Source organism: Vicia villosa, linkage group LG5 (assembly GCF_029867415.1).
Source record: "Vicia villosa cultivar HV-30 ecotype Madison, WI linkage group LG5, Vvil1.0, whole genome shotgun sequence".
Lineage (NCBI taxonomy): Eukaryota > Viridiplantae > Streptophyta > Magnoliopsida > Fabales > Fabaceae > Vicia > Vicia villosa.
In genome coordinates this window covers 149,835,192-149,859,465 of record NC_081184.1, presented here as the reverse complement: position 1 = coordinate 149,859,465, position 24,274 = coordinate 149,835,192, and the positions used below count along the sequence as shown (strand labels likewise).

Sequence of the window (24,274 nt, the reverse complement as noted above, 5' to 3'; positions counted from 1 at the left end):
TTAAGACAACGCCTTAATGATGTGCAACGTCTAGATATATTTTCCTTCCTTTTATAAACTTACAAGCGATTATATTTCAAACTTCTAATCGATTGAGAAAACTTGTCAATCGATTAGATTGCTTTAAATGCATTTATTGGAAATTCCTTTTTGAGTCAACCTCTAGCCTATAAATAGAGGTCCATTTTCTCATTTCATTTATCCATAAACGTGTTTTGACACCTCTCTCTCTCTCTCTCTCTCTCTCTCTCTCTCTCTCTATCTATCTATCTATCTATCTATCTCTAAAGTTTTATTTAACTTTCTTTCACTAGTATGTTAGCCTAAGTGCTTTTGTGAGAAAAGTTCTTTTGTAAGTGAGAATATAATCATAATTCTGGAAGGGTATAATTGTAAACTAACCAAGGTAATCTTTTGTATACACCTTGGTTGAATATCATCCATTTAAAGATTTATTTGGGTTAGAATCTATACTCGTTAAAAGCTTTGGTTTGGAGATTGTATGATCAAACCCTAGTTTAGGTTGGAGATCGGCCTGTGATAAAATCTCCAAGGTTCAAGCTCATCATTTGATGTTGCTATTGACAAATGCATTAAACCACTTGAATAACCTGAAAAATAAAATCGGAATGCATTAAAACCAACACCTCAGTTCAAAACCAAAACATGCAGAAAGGTTAAAAAGCTGAAAAACGGAAGAATCAAAGTTAAAGTTAGTATGAAAGTGAACTGAAAGAAAGAGAGTTTTTTGCTGTCAACGATCTGAAAAACATCACTCATCCTTCAAATTTTTCTTATCTTATTTGATTTCACATATCTGAAACATCACTGACCTAAAATTTGAAGTAACAATAAAACCTAAAATCATATATGAACGAAAGATTGAAGATGTTCAACATGATTCATAAACTATAAATAAAGTAAACTAAAATTTAAAAATTGAAAGACACATTTGATATTCAACATTGTTGTTTAAAAACGCAGAAATGAAGAAAAAGCGTGAAGAAAGAAAACTGGGGAAGAAAGAAGTGAGGAAGCAATGAAGGAAAAAAATAGAGAATGAAGAGAGAATTGGTAAGTTTGATAAAATATGAGAGATTGTATTATTTTAACAATAAAATTAAAAAATTTAGTGTGTAAAAACTAAATAAAGACCATTTTAATGTGGTGGTAGAAAATTATATAAAGGTATTATAAATTTATCTAGAACAATTAATTTTCTTATATTGTAGATAATATTATATTACGGATAATACAAGATATGTAGATTTTGAAATAGATGCCAAAATAGTTTTCAATTTTCTAAAATAAATCATCCTGAATTTAATGGTGCTATTAGTCATTAGAGAGGCATTTTCTCTATTTATTATAACAACTATAATGTGAAATTTATTAAAAAAACAAACAAACAAATGAGATTATCCATAATTTAATCAAGGTGGCCAAATATTTAACTAATTTCTAAATTTTACTAGAAATGTCACGTTGTATCGACTACATTCTGATTCTGGTTAATGAATAAATATTCTACTTTAAAATAAAAATGTTATATTTCGTAAATTCAAACATTTTCCCTAGTACTAAACATTTCATCTTCTACTAGATAGATAAGATTTTAAATATTAATAATAATAGAACAATTAGTAGTGCGCACTAGTAGTACCTTGTGGAATATGGATTGGCAACTCATAATCTGAAGAATATGGTACATAGTACCAAAGAAAATGGGGAAGAAGTACTTCCATAAATTTCACAAAGTTGGGAACGTTGTTCTCCGGGGCATGGTGAATAGAATTTTTCTTAGGAGTTGAATTATGTTTGTTAACTAATGGTCCACTAGCACTAGGAAATGGGCCATACATATACTAAAGTTAGGGAATTATTCTTTCCCACTCTTATATCTATTTGTTCACCACTATTCGTTCACTACCGTAAAAAGTCACAACTGTCTCTAGTATATAAAGATTCATTTACACATTTTTTACACACTTAGTACATATTATTGAGTCACCTTTATTTTGCAAAAATTTGAGCGTGTTCAAAAATATATCTTCGGACAATTTATTTTTGCAAAATAGAGTGGATCTCAGAATAATGCATTATGGTGTGATTTTGAGTGTATTCGGAGATGTATCTTCGGACTGTTTGGAGATGCATTTTCAAATAATTTTTTTAGCAAAATGAGGTAGATCTCATAATAACATATTCTAGTGTGATTTTGAGTGTGTTCAAAGATGCATCTTCAGACACTGTCCAGAGATGCATTTTCTGACAAATTTTTTAGCAAAATGGGATAGATCTCAGAATGACGCATTTGGTGTGATTTTCGATACGTTGAGAAATGCATCTTCGGACGCATTAATGATATTTTCGAATTTTCGAATGTGTGGGATACATACATAAGGGTGGAAATAGAAACTCTCCTAAAGTTAAATGACAATAGTGTTGGTATGTGATGTATGTTGAGAAGTTTTACATTAGATATAATATAGTCTAGACATCTATTTATAAATTCGGTATCCGACTTTGAGACAGAATAATTCGAGACCAATCTCATTGTTTACTGTTGAGTAAAAAAATTGGTAATTCAAGTGTTGTAATCGGTTAATACGGCGTGTAACAGGTTACAGCTGGTAGAAAAGCATTTCTGGACAAGAAAAATGTTATTTTGTGTTGACATTAACCGGTTACAGTTGTTTGTGTATTTTCTGATTTTGTCTACTGTAACCGGTTAATCATGTGTGTTAATCGGTTACAGCCTCGAGTTTTGGCTTTTTCTTGTATTTTGTTGATATGTTTTAGGTCTCGATTATTTTTTAACACTTGTATAAAGGCCTTGTAGGCATCCTCATCTAAAAGTTAATGAAAATTATCACTCTCACTGTCAATTGTCTCTCTCTAATTCTCTTCTCTCTCACTACCTCTTTCTCCACGTACTCAATTGTTCACCAATTATGTGGTTGTATGTTCTAATATTCACTAACGAGCGGAATTAATTTAAAATCAAAATAAAATTTTGTATTGATTAGTATCACCTAACAGAATTTGAACTTCATATTTTAGAAAAAAGATATACTCTCAAAAACTAAACCTTCACCAACCAAGTGACCAATTTTTGGAGATTAATTTCTTTTAAAGAATGTTGCTTATTGTTTGTTTCTAATATGTTGATAACTTTATTTGGTCGAGTGAGTCTCTTAGTAGTTGGTACCAACTCAACCCAAAGGTAAAGACAATGACATACTAGTATACAAGAAAAACACCGTAAAACCTTGTACTCAATATAGCAACTCTTTATACATTTATTATAACTCACTCTCAACATTGGACTCAAATGGAGTAACATTTAGATATTTTCGATTAGTCATCAGAAACAGAATAATGTTGTCTACTTGAATGGAACAACAATTATAATTGCTGACCTCGTAAATCCAAAAGAGAAACCAATAAGCTACAAAATGCAATTCATGGTTGGAAAAGTTATAAGCAAAGTAGTTCAACTTCAATCCTAGTGAGCACTTATTTTTTTCTTATGCAAGATTTAATAATTGATTAATTATATAAATAATGTGGGGGCTTTTTTGGCCCCAACCAAATCAGTTAAAAAAAATCACTTGAGTGGTTTGTTTCCATGTGGAATGTATGTGCAGTTCCCACTGTAGTACTCCTACTAATTTGTTGATTACAAAGCAAGGCAAAAGCATATGGGTAGAGAGAAAACAAAAAAGTTATTGTATTTAAATGTAGAAAACTTATGATAATTGCTTATAATTATGATCAACCATATGTAGGTACATTCCAACAGGCCCAATGCCAAAAATACACTCTCTTGCCACGTGGATATTATTGTACTTGGATGATATCAGCATGAAGTGTGATGATGACTGAAAATAAATTGTTTTTATTTTATTTTTTTAGGTATTTGTTGCCTTGTGTAGATACAAATGTAAAATCCAAATGTATAAAATCAAAATAGTATTTGTGCAATATTAAACTCTTAATTGTTAGAGTATTACACTTGTGCAACTTTTTGTCTTTTGTATTTTGTTTATACAAATATAATATTTCAAATGAAAATATCTCAAACTTTTATAATTGAGTCTTTCATTAACTAGTTGTCCAAATATATAAACAATGAGGTTTGTGTGGCTAGTTTGAATTGACATTAATTAGAACTTTCTTTGGATCAAAGTAATGTTTAAATTATAAGAAATTTATTTGAGAAACAAAGAGCACATTAATTAGAACTTTCTTTGGGTCAAAGTAATGTTTAAATTATAAGAAATTTATTTGAGAAACAAAGAGCCAAAAAAATGATAAAAAGATTAGTTTTAGAATTGATTGAATTGAAAAAGTTTGTTACAATAAGTATTCTAGTGTTAAGGATTTTCGGTCGAATAATATATATAGTTTAAACATGTGTTTATTAATGGAGACAATCCCCACTCAACAAGTCGATTTTGTAAGATTGAGTTAGGTCCATTAACATAGTATCAAGAGTTTAGTTTAAGATCTGGTAAGCCTAAGGATGGTGGCTTGGCTTCTTTTCGACATCGCTTCTTGCGTGGTGTTTTCTCGTGGAGACGCGTTGTGATGCTTTCTTCGAGGTGAAGCAACCTTTCCTCTATTTCCTGTGAATTTTGTTGTCGAACAATGTTGTGCATGTTGTTCAACAATTCGTTGGCATCTTGTATCCCAAAGTTGGCTTGCAATAGTTGGAAACCAGGCAAGGCTTCTGGTTGTGAAGTTGGCGGCAGTATTAGAGGCCTAATCGGAGGTACTAGAACAGAATCATCGATCTGAGGAGTTTGGAGGAGATTTGGAAAAAGAAGAGTGTCCGCTACTTGATCTTTGATGCCTTAAAAGGAGGCAGTGGAGGTTGATTGATTGTTGCTTGAGCGACAACGGCTTCACGTACTGCAACGGAACGACTAACTCTAGATTCAGCCATTACAGAAAAGTATGAAAGTCTAAAATCTGGAAATTCGGGAAGTCAAAGTTGATACGTGATGAATCTTCGTGTTCGATTTTGAGAACTCTTGATGTAATAAACTAAAGAGGTCTTGAATCGATGAATCGCGGAGTGAATGTGCAATTGTGGAAAAATAGAAATCTGAAGTTGATTCTCACAGACGGTGCCAATGTTTTGTTGCGGAATCAGAAATTGGTGGAGAATCGGTAGTTGTGGAGGATTACGGTGGATCTGAGTTTCTGATGTAGTGGAGAGGGGACTGACCTACAAGTTTAATACTTCAATGCTCAAGTCAGTATGTGAGAGAAGGGTGAAGGGAAATTAAATTTGAAATTGTGTACATGAATTCTTTGTGTCTATTCTTTATATGATGAGGTGGTTATAACAAACCTGTTATTTGTTAAGCGTGTGATGCAGAGATCCATTGAATGCATCTAGGACTTAGATCGCCTGTCTTCTTCCGTAGGGTATCCTGTGTCGCAAATACTTTAGATGAATAGTAACTCTTTTCGAGTGGTCGATCGGTGACCATTATGGTCGACCCATAACAACTTCCATTAAAAGAAGATTTTCATGAAATGATGCTGAAAAAAGAAGAAGAAAAATTGTCAGATTAGTTGAAAAAATGTATGCGAGCCTAATAAAAATATTTGTATTGCCGTAAAAAATCTGAACCTATTTAATATTTTCCTTCTTAACAAATGAAAATGGCGCATGATGTTATTTAGAGTTATTTTATGAAATATAAATATGATTCTATCATTTAAAAATCTTAAATAAAAGAGAATGTGATTATAAAAAAAAGAAAAATAGACTCAATTTAGTGGCGTAATGTAACTTTAAGAAATTTGATTCCTCCTCATATTTTGTACTAATTGATTTTATGTTTTTAATTTTTTTTTTAAATTATTATGGGTTGGAGATATTGTACTTTACTTATTAATAACATTTTTATTTATAAAAAGAATACAACAAATAAGTTATCATAAGTAAGTATTGGTGAACTATCTAATAAAATTGAACTAATACTAATTTGATATTAATACTAATGAAAGGTATAAAAGAATGATGATTTGCATCAATGTCTTTCTCACAAACCTTTTTTCCACTAAGACGATTTTGGTTATCCCGTTTTATGCCCAAAGTATCTAATCTTAATCCATCACGTTCCGTTATCAGCCGCCTTACTTCCTTGGTGGAGTTAGTTCTCACTTCTCAAAGTGCCACTAAACAAAATCAAAACTATATATATGTATTTCATCAAAATTATTAATAATTAAAAAAATGCAATATTCAATTTATATATATGTGTGTGATAAAAAAAAAACACTTCAGTTTCACGTCACTCCTTGACAATATAACTCCTAGAATCAAATTTCTATAAATACCAAACCTTGACACCCACCACCTTCATCTATATATCCTACCTATAGCTAACCTCTTCTCTACCTTTAATTATTTAATGGGTGATAGTAACAACAATGTTAATCTTCCACCAGGGTTTCGATTTTATCCAACTGATGAAGAACTTGTGGTCCATTTCCTTCATAGAAAGGCCTCTCTTTTACCTTGTCATCCTGATGTTATCCCTGATCTTGACCTTTACCCCTTTGATCCATGGCAACTTCAAGGTAACTTCATATTATTATTACTATATTATAGTTTTACATTAATTAATTAATACTAATTAGTTGATTAATTTTGTATAGGTAGAGCTTTGGAAGAGGGGAATCAATGGTATTATTATAGTAGAAGGACACAAAATAGAATTACTAACAATGGTTATTGGATGCCAATGGGAATGGAAGAACAAGTTGTAACAAGTTCAAGCAATAAGAGAGTTGGTATGAAGAAATATTATGTTTTTCATATTGGTGATGCACCTAATGGTAGCAAAACTAATTGGATAATGCAAGAGTATCGTCTTTCTGATTCCGCTTCTTCCTCTTCTTCAAGATCATCGTCCAAAAGAAAATCACACCCAAAATCGGTTAGTATATAATATAATACTATAAGAAAAAAATTATTTTTTTCCTTTATGTCAAATATTTATTGCAGAGTCAAACCTCGGTACTATAATATTTTAAAAAATTTATTAGATTGTTATCATTTGAGTTGTATTTTAATATTGATTTTAGTATTGTTTGTTTGATTTAGGAACATAGTAGGTGGGTGATATGTCGAGTTTATGAGCGCGATGAAGATGACGATGAAGATGGAGATGGAACTGAATTATCTTGTTTGGATGAAGTTTTCTTATCATTGGATGATCTTGATGAAGTAAGCTTGCCAAATTAGATGATGCAAATGCAAATGCAATGCAAGTGATGATAATACTATAGAGAGAAAGAGAGTTGAATTACTAGCTACATTTTCCATTTTCCAAATGTGAGATAATTAAAGGTTTAAGCTAATTGTTGTTGTTATCAATATGATTAATTAATTTTCTTTTTTATTGTAGTTACTTAAATTAAATGTAATCAGTGAAGTTGCTATAGCTATAGAATTGTATTACATAGCTAGCAGGCCTTTGAAGTGGGGCACTATATGAAATGAAATTCATGACCAAACAATATGCAATATGACGTTATGCTTTCAAAGATCCCATTCTCTAATTCATTTGGAATTTTTTTGTGAATTTTTAGTTTAGTTTTTATGATGACACGTGGATAATCAAACACCCTCTTTTGCCACTGATGAATACTCACATAACCCTGCAAATCCAATCCAGATAATTTAGGCAAAAAGTTCATATCTATTTTTATACTATGGGAGTAACGTGTGGGATTTGTGTTCCCTACGAGTGCGTGGAATAAGTTGATATAAAAATTTCCGTTTTTTATATATTATAAATAAAAAATGAGTTTAATAGATATGCACCTAAAATAATTTTATACATTCATTCAATAAAAATATATTATTTTATCATATTATATAAATTATTTAAACTTTTTAATATGATTTGACAGAATATATATATATATGATCGTCATTAATTGACAGTATAAAATTATTTTATACTGTAGTGTCATTATATATTTCTTTTTTTCCATAGAAAATACATAGAGATCATGTTTAATTGATATGTGTGTCTTTTTACTCGTATTAATATGCTAAATATATTAAATAATTCATCGTTGAAATTAGCAAAAATTTAAAATAACTTCTTGGATTAAAATTTTTCTTAAATTACTACTTTTAAAATATTTTTAAAAATTATATTGTAGTAAATCATGAAAAATAATTCTTAAGTATTTCATCCTTATAAGACTTATGTTTAAAGATTAAACATCGTCCTAAATTATTTAATATATCTTGTAGTAAATCATAAATCTATATCAAATTTCTTGAGTTACTACTCACATTTAATTTTTTTAAATTGATTTTTTTATTGATCTAACTTTAATATTACATTTTTAAATTTATATAATATTTTCATTTCATAAAGGACATATTTTTTATTTTAAAAAATGTGATAACTAATATTAATTTGAGTATTAGAATGTTTGTAAATATTTTTCATATTCTCCATCAGATCTAACGATAGAGATTAACATTTTCATCGAACAATTATTTATAAGTTTGTCGTCACTGTTGTAAATCTAAATTTTAGTTCGGGCACTTGATATGTATAATTATTTGTTTAGAGATAAAATAACCAACTAATTATCGAGATAATAGTCGAGTCAGACAACTTACTATCGAGATAATTGTTAAGTCAGTCAAAATTTTAAATAGATCATTTAATATTTATATAAATTTTTAAATTTTAATCTTGAAATGTCATTTTCAATGAGTCTTAATAATACACTTCTTAAAAAATAATTTTAAAAAAAACTAATATGATAAAAAAATTAAATTTAAAAATTAATACGATAAAAGATGTTAAAATTAAAAAATTAATTTAAAATTTGATAGAAAAAAATATGTGACATACAATACAAGTAACTAAAAGAATGATTGACTCTTTTTATATTAAAGAGCTAGGTAGGATGATGAAAGGCATAGGAAGGAAGCATTGTTTTTGAGTTGGGAATGTCACCTCTCACGTGCAAGGAGTGTTGTTGAGAGAATTATAATTAGATTTACACATTGATCAAACTTGAGAGAAATGAATAGTGGGTCCATTCATTGTGGGAATGCTTGCATCTCAACATTTGAGGGGCAATAGTCCTATTAGACTTTTATAGCATTTGCCTACTTTGATGGTATTTGTTAGCTAGTTGTCTTGTATCACAACAACAAGAAACAAACAATTTCATTTTATTTTTTTTTCATTTTTGAATTTTGAATTTTTCTTACATATAATAAAAAATAATAATAATAATAGTAAAAATTGGTTCCTGCTTAGGGAAGCATCAAGTCATGTGTGATGAAAGCATTCGCATGCTTTGAAGCACCAACACGAGCACTATATTTTATATTGTCATCACAAAAAGAGTGACAGACCAGTCCATGATGTTTACCTTATTCATCACTTTCTTTCTCTCAGACAAGATAATTACCTTAATTTCTCTATTTACAAGAATCCAATAACATTAGAGATTGCTTAATTATCTTTCTCAATAATACTAGATACTTTTTTTTATGCTTTAATTGATGATAGATGAAGCTTGTGCAATATTTTCATAATTTTACGTCATTTTCAACGGTGTACAAATACTTGGGACTTCAGCTTAAATCACATCATATTCACTTTAAACAGTTGACTAAATTTTAATTATATTTTTAGAGAATTTTAACTTTGTTTCTAGTTGACAAATAAAATCTTCACTATTGATTAAAGTAAAACCTTTGTTTGAGTTTTATGATATTCCCTATTAGTAATACACTTCAAATTTAAGAGAGAAAATGTTAAAAGGAGAATATTTAGACCTCAAGTTAATAATCCACCTTAAAATTTGATTTAATATTTTATTTTTCAGTATAATATTTCTGCAATTATCAATTAAGTTGTAAGAATTTCTTAGACACGACAATATTACCCGTATTCGTAGAGATCCACTCAGATTTGGCAGAAAAATTCCAAATCGACTGGGTTTGAATTTTGGTTGGAGTTTTCTTGAATTAAAAAATATATGAATGAGTCGGATAATTGAAACACAAGTTCTCATCCTAAATCCGCTTCGTTTATTTTATTATGTATTTTATTATTTAGTTTTGACAATTTAAAATATTAAATATAAGATAAACGTTTTGATATTTTGATTAGTAATTTATTATTTCAATTATTTGAGATGTATATGCATGAAATTCTTTGAGAATGTTTAATATAGTATAATTTTGAGATATATTTATTCTAAGAGTAAGTGTTGAAGACTTACTCCAAATCTTAACCATTGATCATCAATAATCTAATGACTTTAATTACTTTTTTATATAGTAAAATATTTCCAAAAATAATTAGATTAAATGATCTATTAGAACCGTTAGATTAATGAAAATCAATAGTTAAGATTTGGAGTAAGTATTCTACACTTACTCTTGGAGTAAATATATCCCTCCTCATATATATATATATATATATATATATATATATATATATATATATATATATATATATATATATATATATATATATATATATATATATATATATATATATATATATATATATATATATATAATCAAACTAGACAAATAAACATTTACTAATTGAACTAAATCAAATTAAAAATCGCATAAAATCGTATTTCGTTTGGATGTGTTTGGGTCATTTTCAAACAAAATCGAGCGGTTCAATTCGGTTTGCGATTTGTATTTTGCAAATCGAACAAAACTACATTATGCTACAAAATCTTACAAACTATTAGATTTCTTTCTTAAGAGAACTCAACAAATACTATGTGTATATTTTATTGTATCATTTGTATGATATTTATTTTAATTTACATATCAATAAAAAAATTATTATTTATTTATAAATACAATTATTTTTATTTGAAATAAAATTGTTATGGATTTATTCTTGTTTTCATTTTTAATTTGTTGACAATGATAACAATAAGATTAAAAGAAAGTTTAATAAGTTTAATTTACCTTACTTTGTATCTCTTAATATATAAAATATTAATAGTATTTTAAATTTATTTAAGAATGTAATCTTCATATATTTTCTTTAGACATAAGATAAAATTACAATACATAATTCATATTTATGCAACAAATTATAAACTCATTTTGACAACTATAAATTTATTTTATGGTAACGTGTGAATGACTAAACACAAAATTATGTTGTCTTTTATATGTGTATTTATGGCTCAATATAAATATTATAAAAAACCGAATCAACCAAATCAATCCAAATTGCATTGGTTTGGTTTGGTTTGCTTTGGTTCTATTTTATTTCCAAAAACCAACCAAACCAAATCAAACCAAACCGCACGTTTATTTCTCTTGCGGTTCGAGATATAAATATCAAATTTTCTATTTTGCCTTTTCAAATCCTTGATCACCAGAAAGAATATCTTTCATACAAGCTTCCTCTAGATTTGCTTAAAAAGCTAGCACAGTAGAGGCATGAGTTCTCGCCTCCTCTTTATGGTCGTTCACTTTGGCATCAACTTCAACAAGTTTGCCGCTATGACTTTGGTAACTTACCTCTAAGGTTTTCTTTTCTCCTAGAATTGTTTCTTTTTCTTGCCCCACTTTTTCATGGACGGCATGCGCATATTTATGATCATTCTCAATAATAGTTATTTTCTCATTAACACACGAAATATAGGTTTTGTTAAGTTCATAATTCTCCTTCATCTTCTAAAGGTTGGACTTTACTGTTGTTTCTCGCTTCTTAGAAAAATTGGAATCCTCGAACATTTCCCTACTCACTACGACACTTTTCATCAAGTACGTGTCGGGATATTGGAGATTTTTTTGTGAACCCATCTTCTTTTCCTTCTCAATGTCATTGGTCACATTGAGGTGATCATATTTGAACGCCAGACCATCAAAACTCTTCTCCCAAAAGTGAATTTTTCTTCGCCAGAAGGCTCTGAAGGATTACATTTTATGCAGCTATTGTTATCGCCTTCCAAAAATCTCCTCACCTCCAAATCTATAAATGTGGTCACTTCCAAATAAAGTGCTCCCTTAATAAGATCCACCTTGCTTTTCTTTATAGGAGGCAACCTCGTATTCTCAAGAGCAAAGGATGTTCGGACAACGAACATCAGAATAACATGGACAAAGTTTCCTTCTGAGGTGCCTTTTATATTCTTAGGCACCCAAGTTAGAAAGTCGGTCTGGTCACTTTGAAGTTTAGCGCGAAGAACCTCGCCCTTTTAAGCATTCGTTTTCTCCATCATCTCTTTTTCACCATGACGGTAAGGGGATCCATTCTCTATACAAAAATTAAAGTAAATGGTTAGAAACAAAAGGAAACTTACAGTTAAAAACCAAAATATTAAAAGAACACCTTACAGGGAAACCCTGTTAGCATTGAAATATCTCCCTCATATCATAGTAGGGGTGTTCGTGGGCCAATTTAGTTCGGTTTTGAGAGAATTCAATGCTCAAACCAATCAAAAATGTATGAATCGGTATGGATTGGATTTGCACATTTTTGTGAAAAATCCCAAATCGAACTAAACCAAAAAACAACGGGTTGGTTTGAGTTGGATTAATCAGATACATTATAAACAAATGTGAAAAATATTTTTAAAATATATATAATTTACATCAACTAATTTTCCATAATAATATAAAATCTCTAATTTTTTTCGTTTCTCAATATAGGTTGTGAATGTCACAAATGACGTTTCATGTTTTCTCAAAGTTAAATACCTTATTTAGTTTTCATGATAATAATAATAATAATAATAATAATAATATAAATTATATGAATTAATTATGGTTTGTTCGGATAGACGGACTCGCTGGTAGAATTTTGAAAATCTATTGCCTGAACCAATTAACATCGGATTTCATTGGTTTGGTTCGATTTTTTCCCAGACTAAAAAAATGCCCAACCCAAACACCATGGTTTGGTTTGGATTCCAGTTTGGTTCGGATTTGCCCGAACCAATGAACACCCCTATATTGTAGAAGATATTTTACACTCATACCATGAGATTTTTCTAGTAAATCAATCCCTTATTTCTCCTCTTCACTAAGTTTGTTTGGATCATAGCTCGTGATCGGAAAGGGCTCGCCTGCCCATTAAGGAGGGGACCAATATGTACTATAATCTCATGCATGACTTTCATACAATGACAACTACCTCGAACATGGACAAATTTATCTTTTTGGTGCTTATAGTTGGAAGACAAAGGGGAGAGAGAGCCCCTCCTATGATGGTTCTCGTAGAAACCCATTTTCCATGGTTAAAAACTTTTGTCTCTTAGAGAGATAAGAATATGTCGGTAGTAGGCGTTATGTTGAGTACCCAACAGAGAATCTCGAATCCTCGGACAAAGGTATGGTTATTTTGATGAATCTGAAAAAGAGCAACATTGATGGCCTTTAGAATATTAACTTGAAAGATAGTGAATGGGATGCAAATCCAAAGTAAAAAATTACTCTAGTATAGAAGTAGAAGTATTCACCCTTTACTCCATGAGATCGTCGCATGTAAGCTCTTTCCCCTTCTAGACAAGGCTTTAATATCACATTGGCTTTATTTCTAGTATATGATAGATATAAACCTACTCGTTAAGTCTGGACTCAGTTATTATGATTGTATATAAAATCAATAACCATAACTTCCTTAAAGAATATGAGAATCCTTGAAGTTGAGAACGTCATAATAGGCCTAGACAATCCTAAGGAAGAACACACCAAGTCAGTGTCACTATCACTAGACAATGTGTTATCCCAACTATCGCTAGATAAGCTATCATAATTACCAGACATCTTCATCCTGACAAACCTACAATCTACTTATCCACTACATCGTCTGTAACTCCTCATACTTTGAGTCAAAAGTTAACATTGCATAAAATCAGTTTTGGGATTGATAAATTTCCCCATCACATTAACGAATAAAGACCATGGATATATACAAGAAATAAAACACGCCAAAGAATAAGAAGTAATGCTTGGTTTTGAGGATGTTTGAAGAACAAAGCTACAAGAAGACCATTGAAGTAACCAACAGAGAAGAAGAAATGCTTAGAAAAATGAAAGAAAATTCAAATATTTGAGTTAAATGTCAAATGCACAAACCTATATAAAAACCAAAACCCATCAGATGGAAAGTGGTTGATAGGAAGTAGACAATATTAAGAGTTATAACCTTAAGAAGTTGAAGAAACTGAAAAGCATAGACTGGCGCATATATTCTCAAGGCATTTGTAATCATTACAACACGGTAAAAGGACTTTGAACCACCCAATTGGATAAATCAAAGTAAAAAGATATTTTTGAAAGGTAGAACAAGAAACACGTTAGGGTTCAAATCTCACAGACACGTGGATATCGTCTAATTACAAAGCTCGGTCATAGAAAGAGCCCGACCTAAGAGAACGACCAACATGACACTCAAAGCACCTCGCATGCGCGCCTTGTAGGGGGCTATGTAATATCATGATATTCCACTCAAATCACCTCATCCCCTACATACCTCGTGCTTTGGGGACTACGTAATGACACGGTCTTCCTCTCAAAGCAATTTTCCCTTACACGCCTCGTGCTTAGGGGACTATGTAATTCCATAGCCTTCCACTCAAAGCATTTCTCCCCTATTTGCCTCGTGCTTGGGAGATTGTGTACTAATAGATCTGTTTTGACGTAGTAACAACCAAGCTCAGTGAGATACAGCCCCGCCAATATCATGGAGAGTGCCCCCACCCCAGTAAGTGGGGGGTTTTGTTCTACTTAAAACAAGGTCGGAAGAGTCTGTCATAAAGAGACATGGGCAAGGTCCTTGGCTTCAAGCCCAACATATTCTAAGTTAAGAGACTAGCTCGGTCAGCTTACCTAGTGCTAACATGGATAAGACAATCTATTAAGAAGTTTTAAGTAATTAGAAAACACATTCAAAGGAGATTAATGTCCACACTCAGACATAGGGACAATAGCATTAATGGTCATTAACCTACCTTAATCACATGGTAGCATTAATGGTCATTAACCTACCTTAATCACATGGATTCATTGAGACTTATATATACCCATAATAAATGATCGAAAAAGACAATCGATTCATATTATCATACAATTGAGGTATTATTGATCACGCAATCGATAAAGCTGTATCGATATATTTTTCAAGTATAAAATGTAAACGCATATAAATTGATATCGTGTTAATGACATGTAAATCAAGTTATCGCTATAAAAAAGAACTTTTAAAACTCGAATTAAATTCTTGTAGAATTACTTTTCTTTATAAGTAATTTGTACCTAGTCGAATTAAAATCTGAAACTTTGAGAGAAGCGCACTCTCAAAAATCAAATCTGCACCACTAGGCACACTCGTGCACACTCTTGTAGAGTTACTAATATCAAAGTATTATAATTTTTTATAAAAATGTTAATGAAAGAAAAGTGGTCAAAAGTATATTAAAGTATTGTTCTTTAAGTTATCGAACGTGTGTATCGTTACCCTTTTTTAACTGAGTGAATATGTTAATTGTGGATGCAATTATTTTGAATGGTATGAAAATGATGAAGTGTAACCAAAAATACAACAGTCACAGATTTTTAAATGTTATATATATATATATATATATATATATATATATATATATATATAATCCTAAAGGATTAAATTGTTAAAAAAGACTTAAAAATGCTCATGTGTAATTTTGTCAAAAAAATGCTGAAAAAATATCTACTGCAAAAAGAGAATTTTGCTTAAGTATTTAATTTCTTTATATATAGAATCCAAGATGTCTATAAGACTAAGAGAAAGTTGTCGTTAAAGTATTATTTTTTATGAATAATAGCTTGAATGTTAATTAGGTTAAAAGGAAATTTCGTTAAATTATTTCTGTTATTATTATTATTATTATTAAAAGAATAGAAATTGTAATAGAGCGTAACTCATCTCTTTAAAATCAATTTATATTACTATTTATAAATATATTTTCAAATTATATATTATTTAAGGTTGGACTCATAACGCACTTTCTCATAACTAATACTATCGGATCTAGTGTGCGGAAATGGTGGTAATTCAATAGCAAAAATTTGATAATATATGATGAAACGGATTTTGAACCAGAGTCTAAAACTCTAAATCATACTTCAATTTTTTATAGAAGTCATGAAAGCAAGAAAAACAAAAAGTATATTGAATAATGAGAAAATTGTTATGGTTACATGAAAGAGTACAAAAGTTATATAACTAGTAAGAGCAATTAACTAGCTTATTAAGTAACTAAATAACTAAGTAGTTAAGACTACGAGTAATTAACTAATCTAATTATATATCTAATACAAAGACTTAGAAATAAGTTGAATATATGATCGGTCACATAATCGGTTAGGCTTTAAACTGTGAGGATTAAGGATGGGAATATGTCAGACTAGCCTACAGGGACCTATAGCATAATCTATTTAAGGTCAGGTCAGACTTATTTATTGAAAAGATTAAACTTAGACTTTTTTAAAAAGTTTATTTAATTAAATAAGTCAGACTTAAACTATTAAAAAAAACTTATGAGACCTCATAGATCGGTCTAGATTTTCATATATATTAAAAATAGTCTACATAGGTTGTCCTATATATGCATATATATTAGAAAAAAGACTAAATAAGTTGACATATATATATATATATATATATATATATATATATATATATATATATATATATATATATATATATATATATATATATATATATATATATATATATATATATATATATTAGAAAAAAATTTAAATAGGTTGTCCTATATATGCATACATAGGCCGACCTATAAGATTTCTTAAGTAATATGGATTAATTGAAAATCTTAATGAGAAACAGATTTTTAAATAAAGTTTCAGACCATGCCAAACTTTTAAAAAGGAAAGGTCGGACTGAAAAGAAAAAAAAAAAAGAACTTATAGTAGGTCATAGACCAAACTCAAACTTTGTAAATTTATCGTAGGTTAAACTCAGACCTTCTAAAGCCTAATCTAACATTTTTCCACTCCTAGTAGGATATTCTACTAATAACCATTTGCAAAATACTTGATAAGAGAATAAAAGACTAGCACATTGGCCAAATCAACTAATTTTAACCATTACCACCAAACATTAGAGGTGCTTGCGATTGTGTTTGAAGCAAAAATTTATTGAATTCGATGAAGATAAAATTACTTGTGATTCAATACAATTTTATTTAAACATTTAAAAAAAAAATCAATCCAATTTTATACAATTTAATTTGGATCGATTTTGAAATCTAAATTACAAATTTTATTATTATTATAAAAATATCGCATTATAAAGGTTTTAATATAATATAATAAATATTAATATTAAAACTAAATATCATGTTCATTAATCATTTGATTTTGTTAGAAAATGTAGTGAAAATGAAATTTCAAGATTCCTATAAAATAGATTTAAGCTTTTACCGAATTGTCTTTATATTTTGCTTTATGATAATTGATTAAAGAGAAGCATGATAATTGACATCTTGCCGCTATAAATTAAAAAGTAAGAAAATATCATACATGTGTTTTATATCCACTAACAAGTGGAAATCAAAGACATACCATCATTTTCAACCACTCTTGAATATAAAACTTTTCTACTTCCATCTTTACTACAAACCTTTACAATCAAAATAATAACACTCACAAGTCAAAACTCAAAAGCTGCAAATGAAGTAAACCTTGACTTCCAAGCCATTTCATAGAAGTGAGGTTTCATTTAAAATGGCAATTCCCTCTTTTTTTATTAGTTTATTTCCACATGGCTCTTCTAGCATTGTAGTTTGAAACCTTAAGATAGAATCCAACTTCTGAAACTTAGTACTCAAAATGAATAAAATACACATAAAATACAATAGAGGTTTTGTCCTGTCTAAGTATGTTGCTCTTGGATCTTTGTGTCCGTGAGTTCATTGCTTAATGAAACTACTTCATCCTCCATTGTTTCTTATATAATAATAATTTACTATTTCATTGCTTAATAAGCTAGTAACCACTGAACATCTTAATCATATCTCACAAGTGCATGCTTATTAACATAGCACATGTGAGTTGAGTGAGACCAAAAACTCATTACTTAAAACACAAAATTATAAGTACTTTGTGGCTTTCAATGTCACACAAAACAATATATGCACAAAGTTTAACTCCTAGAAAGTTGAAAATGCCAAATCATATTGGAAGTCATTATGATTGTGCATGATGAAAACCCTTCAAATGGGCCTAAGTTATTTCATCTTATATACAAAGCTTTGGTTGTTTCCAACAAAAATTGTGTGTATGTAAAGACATAAAAGAGGAAGTGAAGGCAAGATGTTTGACATGTACCAATCTATCCTAACCCTCTTGGCCTTTTGCTTGCTTGTTTTTTAGGTATGATTATTATTCTTTTTTTGGCAACGAGTGGAACTTGAGAGAATGATTGTGAGGCCAATACCTAGGTAGCTTTTGAGTGAAGTTTATTTATACCAATCCATCCATGCAAGTGCAACCAACCAAGGTCAACAGAAAAGTTCAAAATAAGTCAACCCCACATAAAGGGGTAATCCAATAGGAAAAAAGGTGATTAAAGGACAAGGTCTTAATATACAAATACAAAGAAAACAAAAGGAGGACAAACTTTTTTGTGGTTTCACACTGGTATAAAAGTATGAATTTTACAACCAAATAACATGTCTTTGTATTGCAATTGCAAGTCTACTTAGTACAACAAGCTTTATTACATATAATAACAATTGCATGAGTATCTATTCTACAGCAGTATGAAATTAAATTATGGTAAGGATCAAGTTTTATCTCCTTTCTATTTTCACTTTACTACTAACAAAAAAATGGGTTACAATTTGTGGCAACTAAGTCAAACTAGAAGCAAGATGATCGACAGTGAATAAATAACTACCTACAATCATGAACGATGCGATACCAGAGCGGGCCATCCGCAACCCGAGACCACGGAACAGGACACTTCTGTCGGAAGGATGGATTCCAGTAAATCTTTCAAATTTGTTTCCTGGTCGTTTCCATTTTAGTAGCTTTCTCTCCATTGAAACATACTGGGGGACCACAGAATGTATAAATTATTACTATCTTCGGAAATTGGTTGGAATTTCAAAACATAAGAAACAAAAATTTTATTTTACTTAATTGAGATGATATTCAATATATGAGATGACACCATCAAGAGCGAAGCATCTAGACTTTAAAGTAAATAATCAATGGAAACCACAAATATGCCTTTGTAACCCTAAACAGAAAAAAGTGAAGGCCATCGCGGAAAGAGGATATCCTAGAACTGTTTGATGGGCCTTAAGAGTATGATAGGCCCGTTAAGCAAGTACGTTGAAAAAAAATAAATAAAAGGGAAGGATGGGGCTGGAGATATAGGAGAGGGATTAAATGGGCCTAAGAGATAAGAGGTCTGCTGGTTTATGACAGGAAGAAAAGTGGAAAATTAGCTGAAGGGAAGTAATTCAGAGAAATGAGAGGCATAACTGCAGGGCTTGCTCCAATCATAATCTAGTTTCTATTACAGTCATTATACTAGCTTGTAACAGGGATTCATCCTTGTTTTTAGTCTACTCTGTTAAATACAAACCAGAATTTCTATTCAATACTTTCCATACTATCAAAGTATAGAGAATCATCTCTGGAAATTAAAATGGCTCCATCCTATTGCTTAAACAGAAAATTTTGTTCGAGGATAAATAACATGCTGAATTTTTGGAATTTAAAGATTAAAGTTCTGACCATGGACCTAACTTGGGACAGGATAGTTTTAGAAATATATTCAGCATATGGTTTTCTTCTCATTGATTGAAATCCAGAGAGATTCACCATTAAAGAGATTGTAGTACTATTTATTTAAGTTGTGTATGTGTTTTGTTTTGTTTTGTTTTGTGTAAAGAGACTACTTTAGCCACCCTATCCATTGTACTCTGTCTGTACTTCAAATAAAAGTTGCTTCTTAGTTTAAAAATAGAGTACTAATTCCTGGAACATAGAATATTCAACATTACTGTAGTATACCTAAATTAACATATAGAATATAATTAAACACACCCTTTTCCTTGTTTCTGATAACAAAGGCATAATTTGTCATGAGGGTAATCAAAACAAACAAAAAAACTATAACACAAGGATTTCAAACTTTTTATCAGCAACTAGCAAGGTTCATACCTTTGGAAGCACAGTACATTGTGATCTACTTCTAGCAGTATCAAAACCATGAGAAGCAGCGGCAGCAACTGAACCAGAAAATCCAGCAGCAAGACTAACAGCCCAAGGAGACAACGGACCAACTTCTTCATTTAACCTGAGTCAAGACGAGCACTCATAAACATAAAAGGAAAATTTAACTCATTTACAGTTGAAGTGATTATTAGTCTAAAAGCACTAGTAGAAGATAAAATATATCATTTAATGTATCACGTATCCAACAGTTACCATACCTTATGATAGACCAAAATTACAGTGAGAATAATATTAAACCCCAGTCAAACACATAAATTAGTTCATTTTATCAGTATGATTGCTGCAGAAGATTAATGTAATTGGAAGTGGAAGATCGGAGGATACATATCCACTTAAAAAGAAGCACATCAACCTTATTCATAATTTACTGAACAGGGCCTCAAAATGAACATCAGCCATCATACTTATAAGGCTTTAAGGTTATCGCAACACAATCTAAGAACAAAGAAAACAACTGGACAACTTCACAATAAAAAGCTCCAGCCATGGTGAGGTCCAAGCAAGGGTTGGATCTATTATTTATGAATGATTATAGGCAACCTTAATATTCATTTGCAAGAGGCTGATCTCACAATTGAAACGTGAACTTCCAATCATATGGCAGTAGTAACTCTAACCTTAGCACTGAGGCTCAACTTCATGTACAAAGAGAATAAAGATAGGAGAATATGGATGAAATGTTATTGAACAACCTTTTTAGTTTTAGTCCTTCTTGGAGAGTCGGGGAAGGAATCAAATGGGAGGTTGGAGACTTGGAGGCAAGCCTTAGAAGCGCATAATTTCTGCCTGAGTAGAAGCAAGACAGATATATGGAATGCAATTTTAGCAAAGGACAAAATATTTCTAGCTTAGAGGTGCATGTTAGAGATCATGACATACCACACACAGGTTTAAAGTTTTGGGTCCATCGTACAAAATGACATAGGATATGCAAATCATCGAATTCAGGCAGGTATTTGAAATGGAGGAGGGCTTCAAGCATTTTATGTGATACAAAAGTACTACCCAAGCGGGAAGGGGAAATTTACCCTACAATTGTAAGACCCAAGATGCTGTATGTGAATTCAGCATAGGTGGTTTGGACAGGTAGAGTGAAGACATGTACATTTTGTATTGAGTGTAGATCAAATGGAAAGTAGTCAAAATCCTAGAGGCAAAGGAAGACCTAGAAAGACTAGAGCCCTGTTAAGGAAACACAAAAGTAAACACCTCCAGAAAGACACCGTATAGTATCATTTGCAATTGTGAGCAACTCAGTTTGTGTATGTATTTCAAGATGTAGAAAAAAAATCATAACAACCGTATTTTATACGGCATTGATGTCTCTTTTTGCGTTAGTTTAGCATTTCTAAAAAACTATAAGAGAAAAAATATCTAGAGAATAATGAGTTGGATAGATATATGAGATATGAGAGTATTACGGCGACGTTTGATCCATGTATTCGACCCCTCTTAGTAGGATAAGGCTTAGTACAACAAGGCTTAGTTGTTCTCAGTTTTAGTTTGACCACTCACCAATTAGAATTTTTTCATAAAGGCATAAAGCTATCTTTCCTAAAAACATGCCCAACTAAATACAATATAAAGAAGAATGATACAAAAGTGATGTTTCTTGATTAATGAATTAGAGATGAACCTGGGTGGAGGATTCATTCCTACAGCCTTCCAATCAAGCATTGCTTGGTGCAAAAATTGCCAACTTGAAAAAAATACACCACCAAAGACAGAATCTCGAACTATTCCAGAACGGAGACCTCTCCACAATGTGTTCCATCCTTCCAAAGATATAATATCTGATGGCCTTTTCACATTGCAAACTGATGGTGGCCTCCCAGATCCTGTCATTGCCCATGGATGCTCAAGTAAAGCACCTGTAATGTTGGTGTTCTTGGTTGTTAGGGTTGACATGAGACCAACATATTGATTCAAAGACTTCTTGTCTGGATAGCAGCCATTGAGTAATCTTGCAATTAGCGGTTTGCGAGCTCCCTCTTCCAAAGCAAAGTTAGAGCTTGGAACATATGAAGCGGAGGCAACCTGGACACGAAGCTTGATGAGTTCAAATGGAGAGCTTATGAATGTCTCTGTGGCACCGGCAACCATGCCAGCCAAAAGAGCCTCAGAAGCAGTGACATAATTATCTTCCCGGCCATCTGCCAAAAGTGTACTCGTGAGCTCCCAAGTCAATCACTCTCACCCCAAAAAAACACCATGTGTTGTAATTCATGAATAACAAAGTACAAAAAGGTATTGGGAAAAAAAACAAGTGCACATGACTTTAAGGTCAGACAATCAAAAGGCATTTAATATCAGACATTGCTACACAACACACATACATGATACTAAAACTTCAACCTTTCTTGAATGACTGAATCGAAGATAAACATGTCGTATTCATCTAAAAGAGAGTAGTGCTATTTTCTTTTATTCATATATAAGAGAAAAAATGAAGAAAAAAGGAATGTTAATCACACAAGAGCTAAAAGAAGATTAAAAGAAAAATACCTTTACAAACGGCTGTCAAGATTTCATAAACCCCAAATCGTGCTCCTAGACCAAAAACCCTCCCAATTGCCAACCAACCAAATCCACCAAACATACCTGAAACACCCAAATGTAACAAGACACCAGAATTAGAATACATAATATTGACCCAAATGTAACAAGAGCATAAAATTAGTTTCACAAAACCAGTAACACATATCCGAATTTGAAAATACCAAAACAACTATCACTTAATATTGATCTAGTGCTCAAAATACTTAGCATATCAAGTCTGTTCAAGAATCTTCGGAATTAATGCCTGAGAAAAAACATAACGACAAAAGGAGAAACACAGTTTGTTCTAGTCTAAACACCCATAGTATATCCATCATGGCAGTAGAAATGATACTAGAGAACAACAATTCAACACCAATGAATATCTGCCACGCATATACACATTTAAATCCAATTATATTCTCTTAGACAATTCATCATTCAGTTGGTATGCCCCTCACATAAAACTTAAACAAAAGACATACCTGCATTACCAGACACAGAGATTACCCTGGTAACAACCTGGTTAGCATTCAATTCTTTACCAGCACTAGAACCAACCTTTGAATTAACAAGTAAAAGATTGGTATAAGCATAATGCCATAATCACACTGGTAGTGGTTAATTAGAAGGAGTTGAGAAAGTTAGAAAGAACCTGAATGAGGACTTTGATAGTATCAAGAGGATAGGTGAAAGCTGTCGCTAAAGCTATGGACCCAGCACCGGCAATCCCGTGAACAGCGAAAATCTGGTTCTTTGACAACTCCCCCATTCTATGATTTATATTGATGAATAAAACCTTGGTTAAACCCTACTAATTGATTCTCTTTGTATTTAATCAATAATCTCAAACGGTTGCTACCTAGAGAGTGGGTTACTGCTGGTGGAGGATGGTGGGGACACTGTGGTGAGGAAGTTAACAATGGTGGCGTGAAGGATCTGTCATGGTGGCGACACTTGTTTTTTTTTTCTTTCTTCAAAAGATTGTGGTTTTAGCTATGTTTGGTTTGTGAGAGTATATGAGGAAGAAAAATGGAAGAGAAGAAAAAAATTAAAGATGTTAATAGGAATGGCAAAAATATTCGTACGCGCCTATAAATCCCTTCGGGTAAGGGGCGGGTAAATTACTAAATATCCGCAGATAAAATAAATGAATATTTAAATATTTGTTTATTAATAAATATAAATACGGATTTAATATTACTCATACTCTCGAATATTGTATCCGTTAATAAATCTTCTTTTATACTTCATACATCACTTCAATAATTCCATCGTCCAACCAACCAATCAGTATTGCTCTTTCTTCGTCTAATTAGTGTAATCGTTTCTAATTCTCTGTCGTCCATTTTTCCACCATAATTCAGAATCACAATGTCATTCTTATTTTGTTAAAAATTAAATGTATGGATATTATGCTTT

The 24,274-nt window shown here is 31.0% G+C and overlaps 2 protein-coding genes across 2 annotated transcripts; one reads left to right on the top strand and one right to left on the bottom strand.

The window, feature by feature from the left end:
• The first annotated feature begins 6,371 nt into the window (after positions 1-6,371).
• LOC131607765 (NAC domain-containing protein 104-like) lies at positions 6,372-7,557 on the top strand. Its single transcript, XM_058879725.1, has 3 exons — positions 6,372-6,603; positions 6,682-6,962; positions 7,130-7,557. Exons 1-3 carry the CDS (start codon positions 6,435-6,437, stop codon positions 7,268-7,270), a joined length of 591 nt encoding a protein of 196 aa, XP_058735708.1. The 5' UTR covers positions 6,372-6,434; the 3' UTR covers positions 7,271-7,557.
• A 10,676-nt stretch (positions 7,558-18,233) lies between these two features.
• LOC131603129 (uncharacterized) lies at positions 18,234-23,874 on the bottom strand. The gene is made up of 6 exons (XM_058875387.1): positions 23,508-23,874; positions 23,338-23,413; positions 22,820-22,915; positions 21,951-22,467; positions 20,240-20,375; positions 18,234-19,116 (listed from the first exon to the last, which is right to left on the bottom strand). The coding sequence occupies exons 1-6, from the start codon at positions 23,622-23,624 to the stop codon at positions 18,916-18,918; spliced, it is 1,143 nt and encodes a 380-aa protein (XP_058731370.1). The 5' UTR covers positions 23,625-23,874; the 3' UTR covers positions 18,234-18,915.
• Positions 23,875-24,274: the final 400 nt, after the last annotated feature.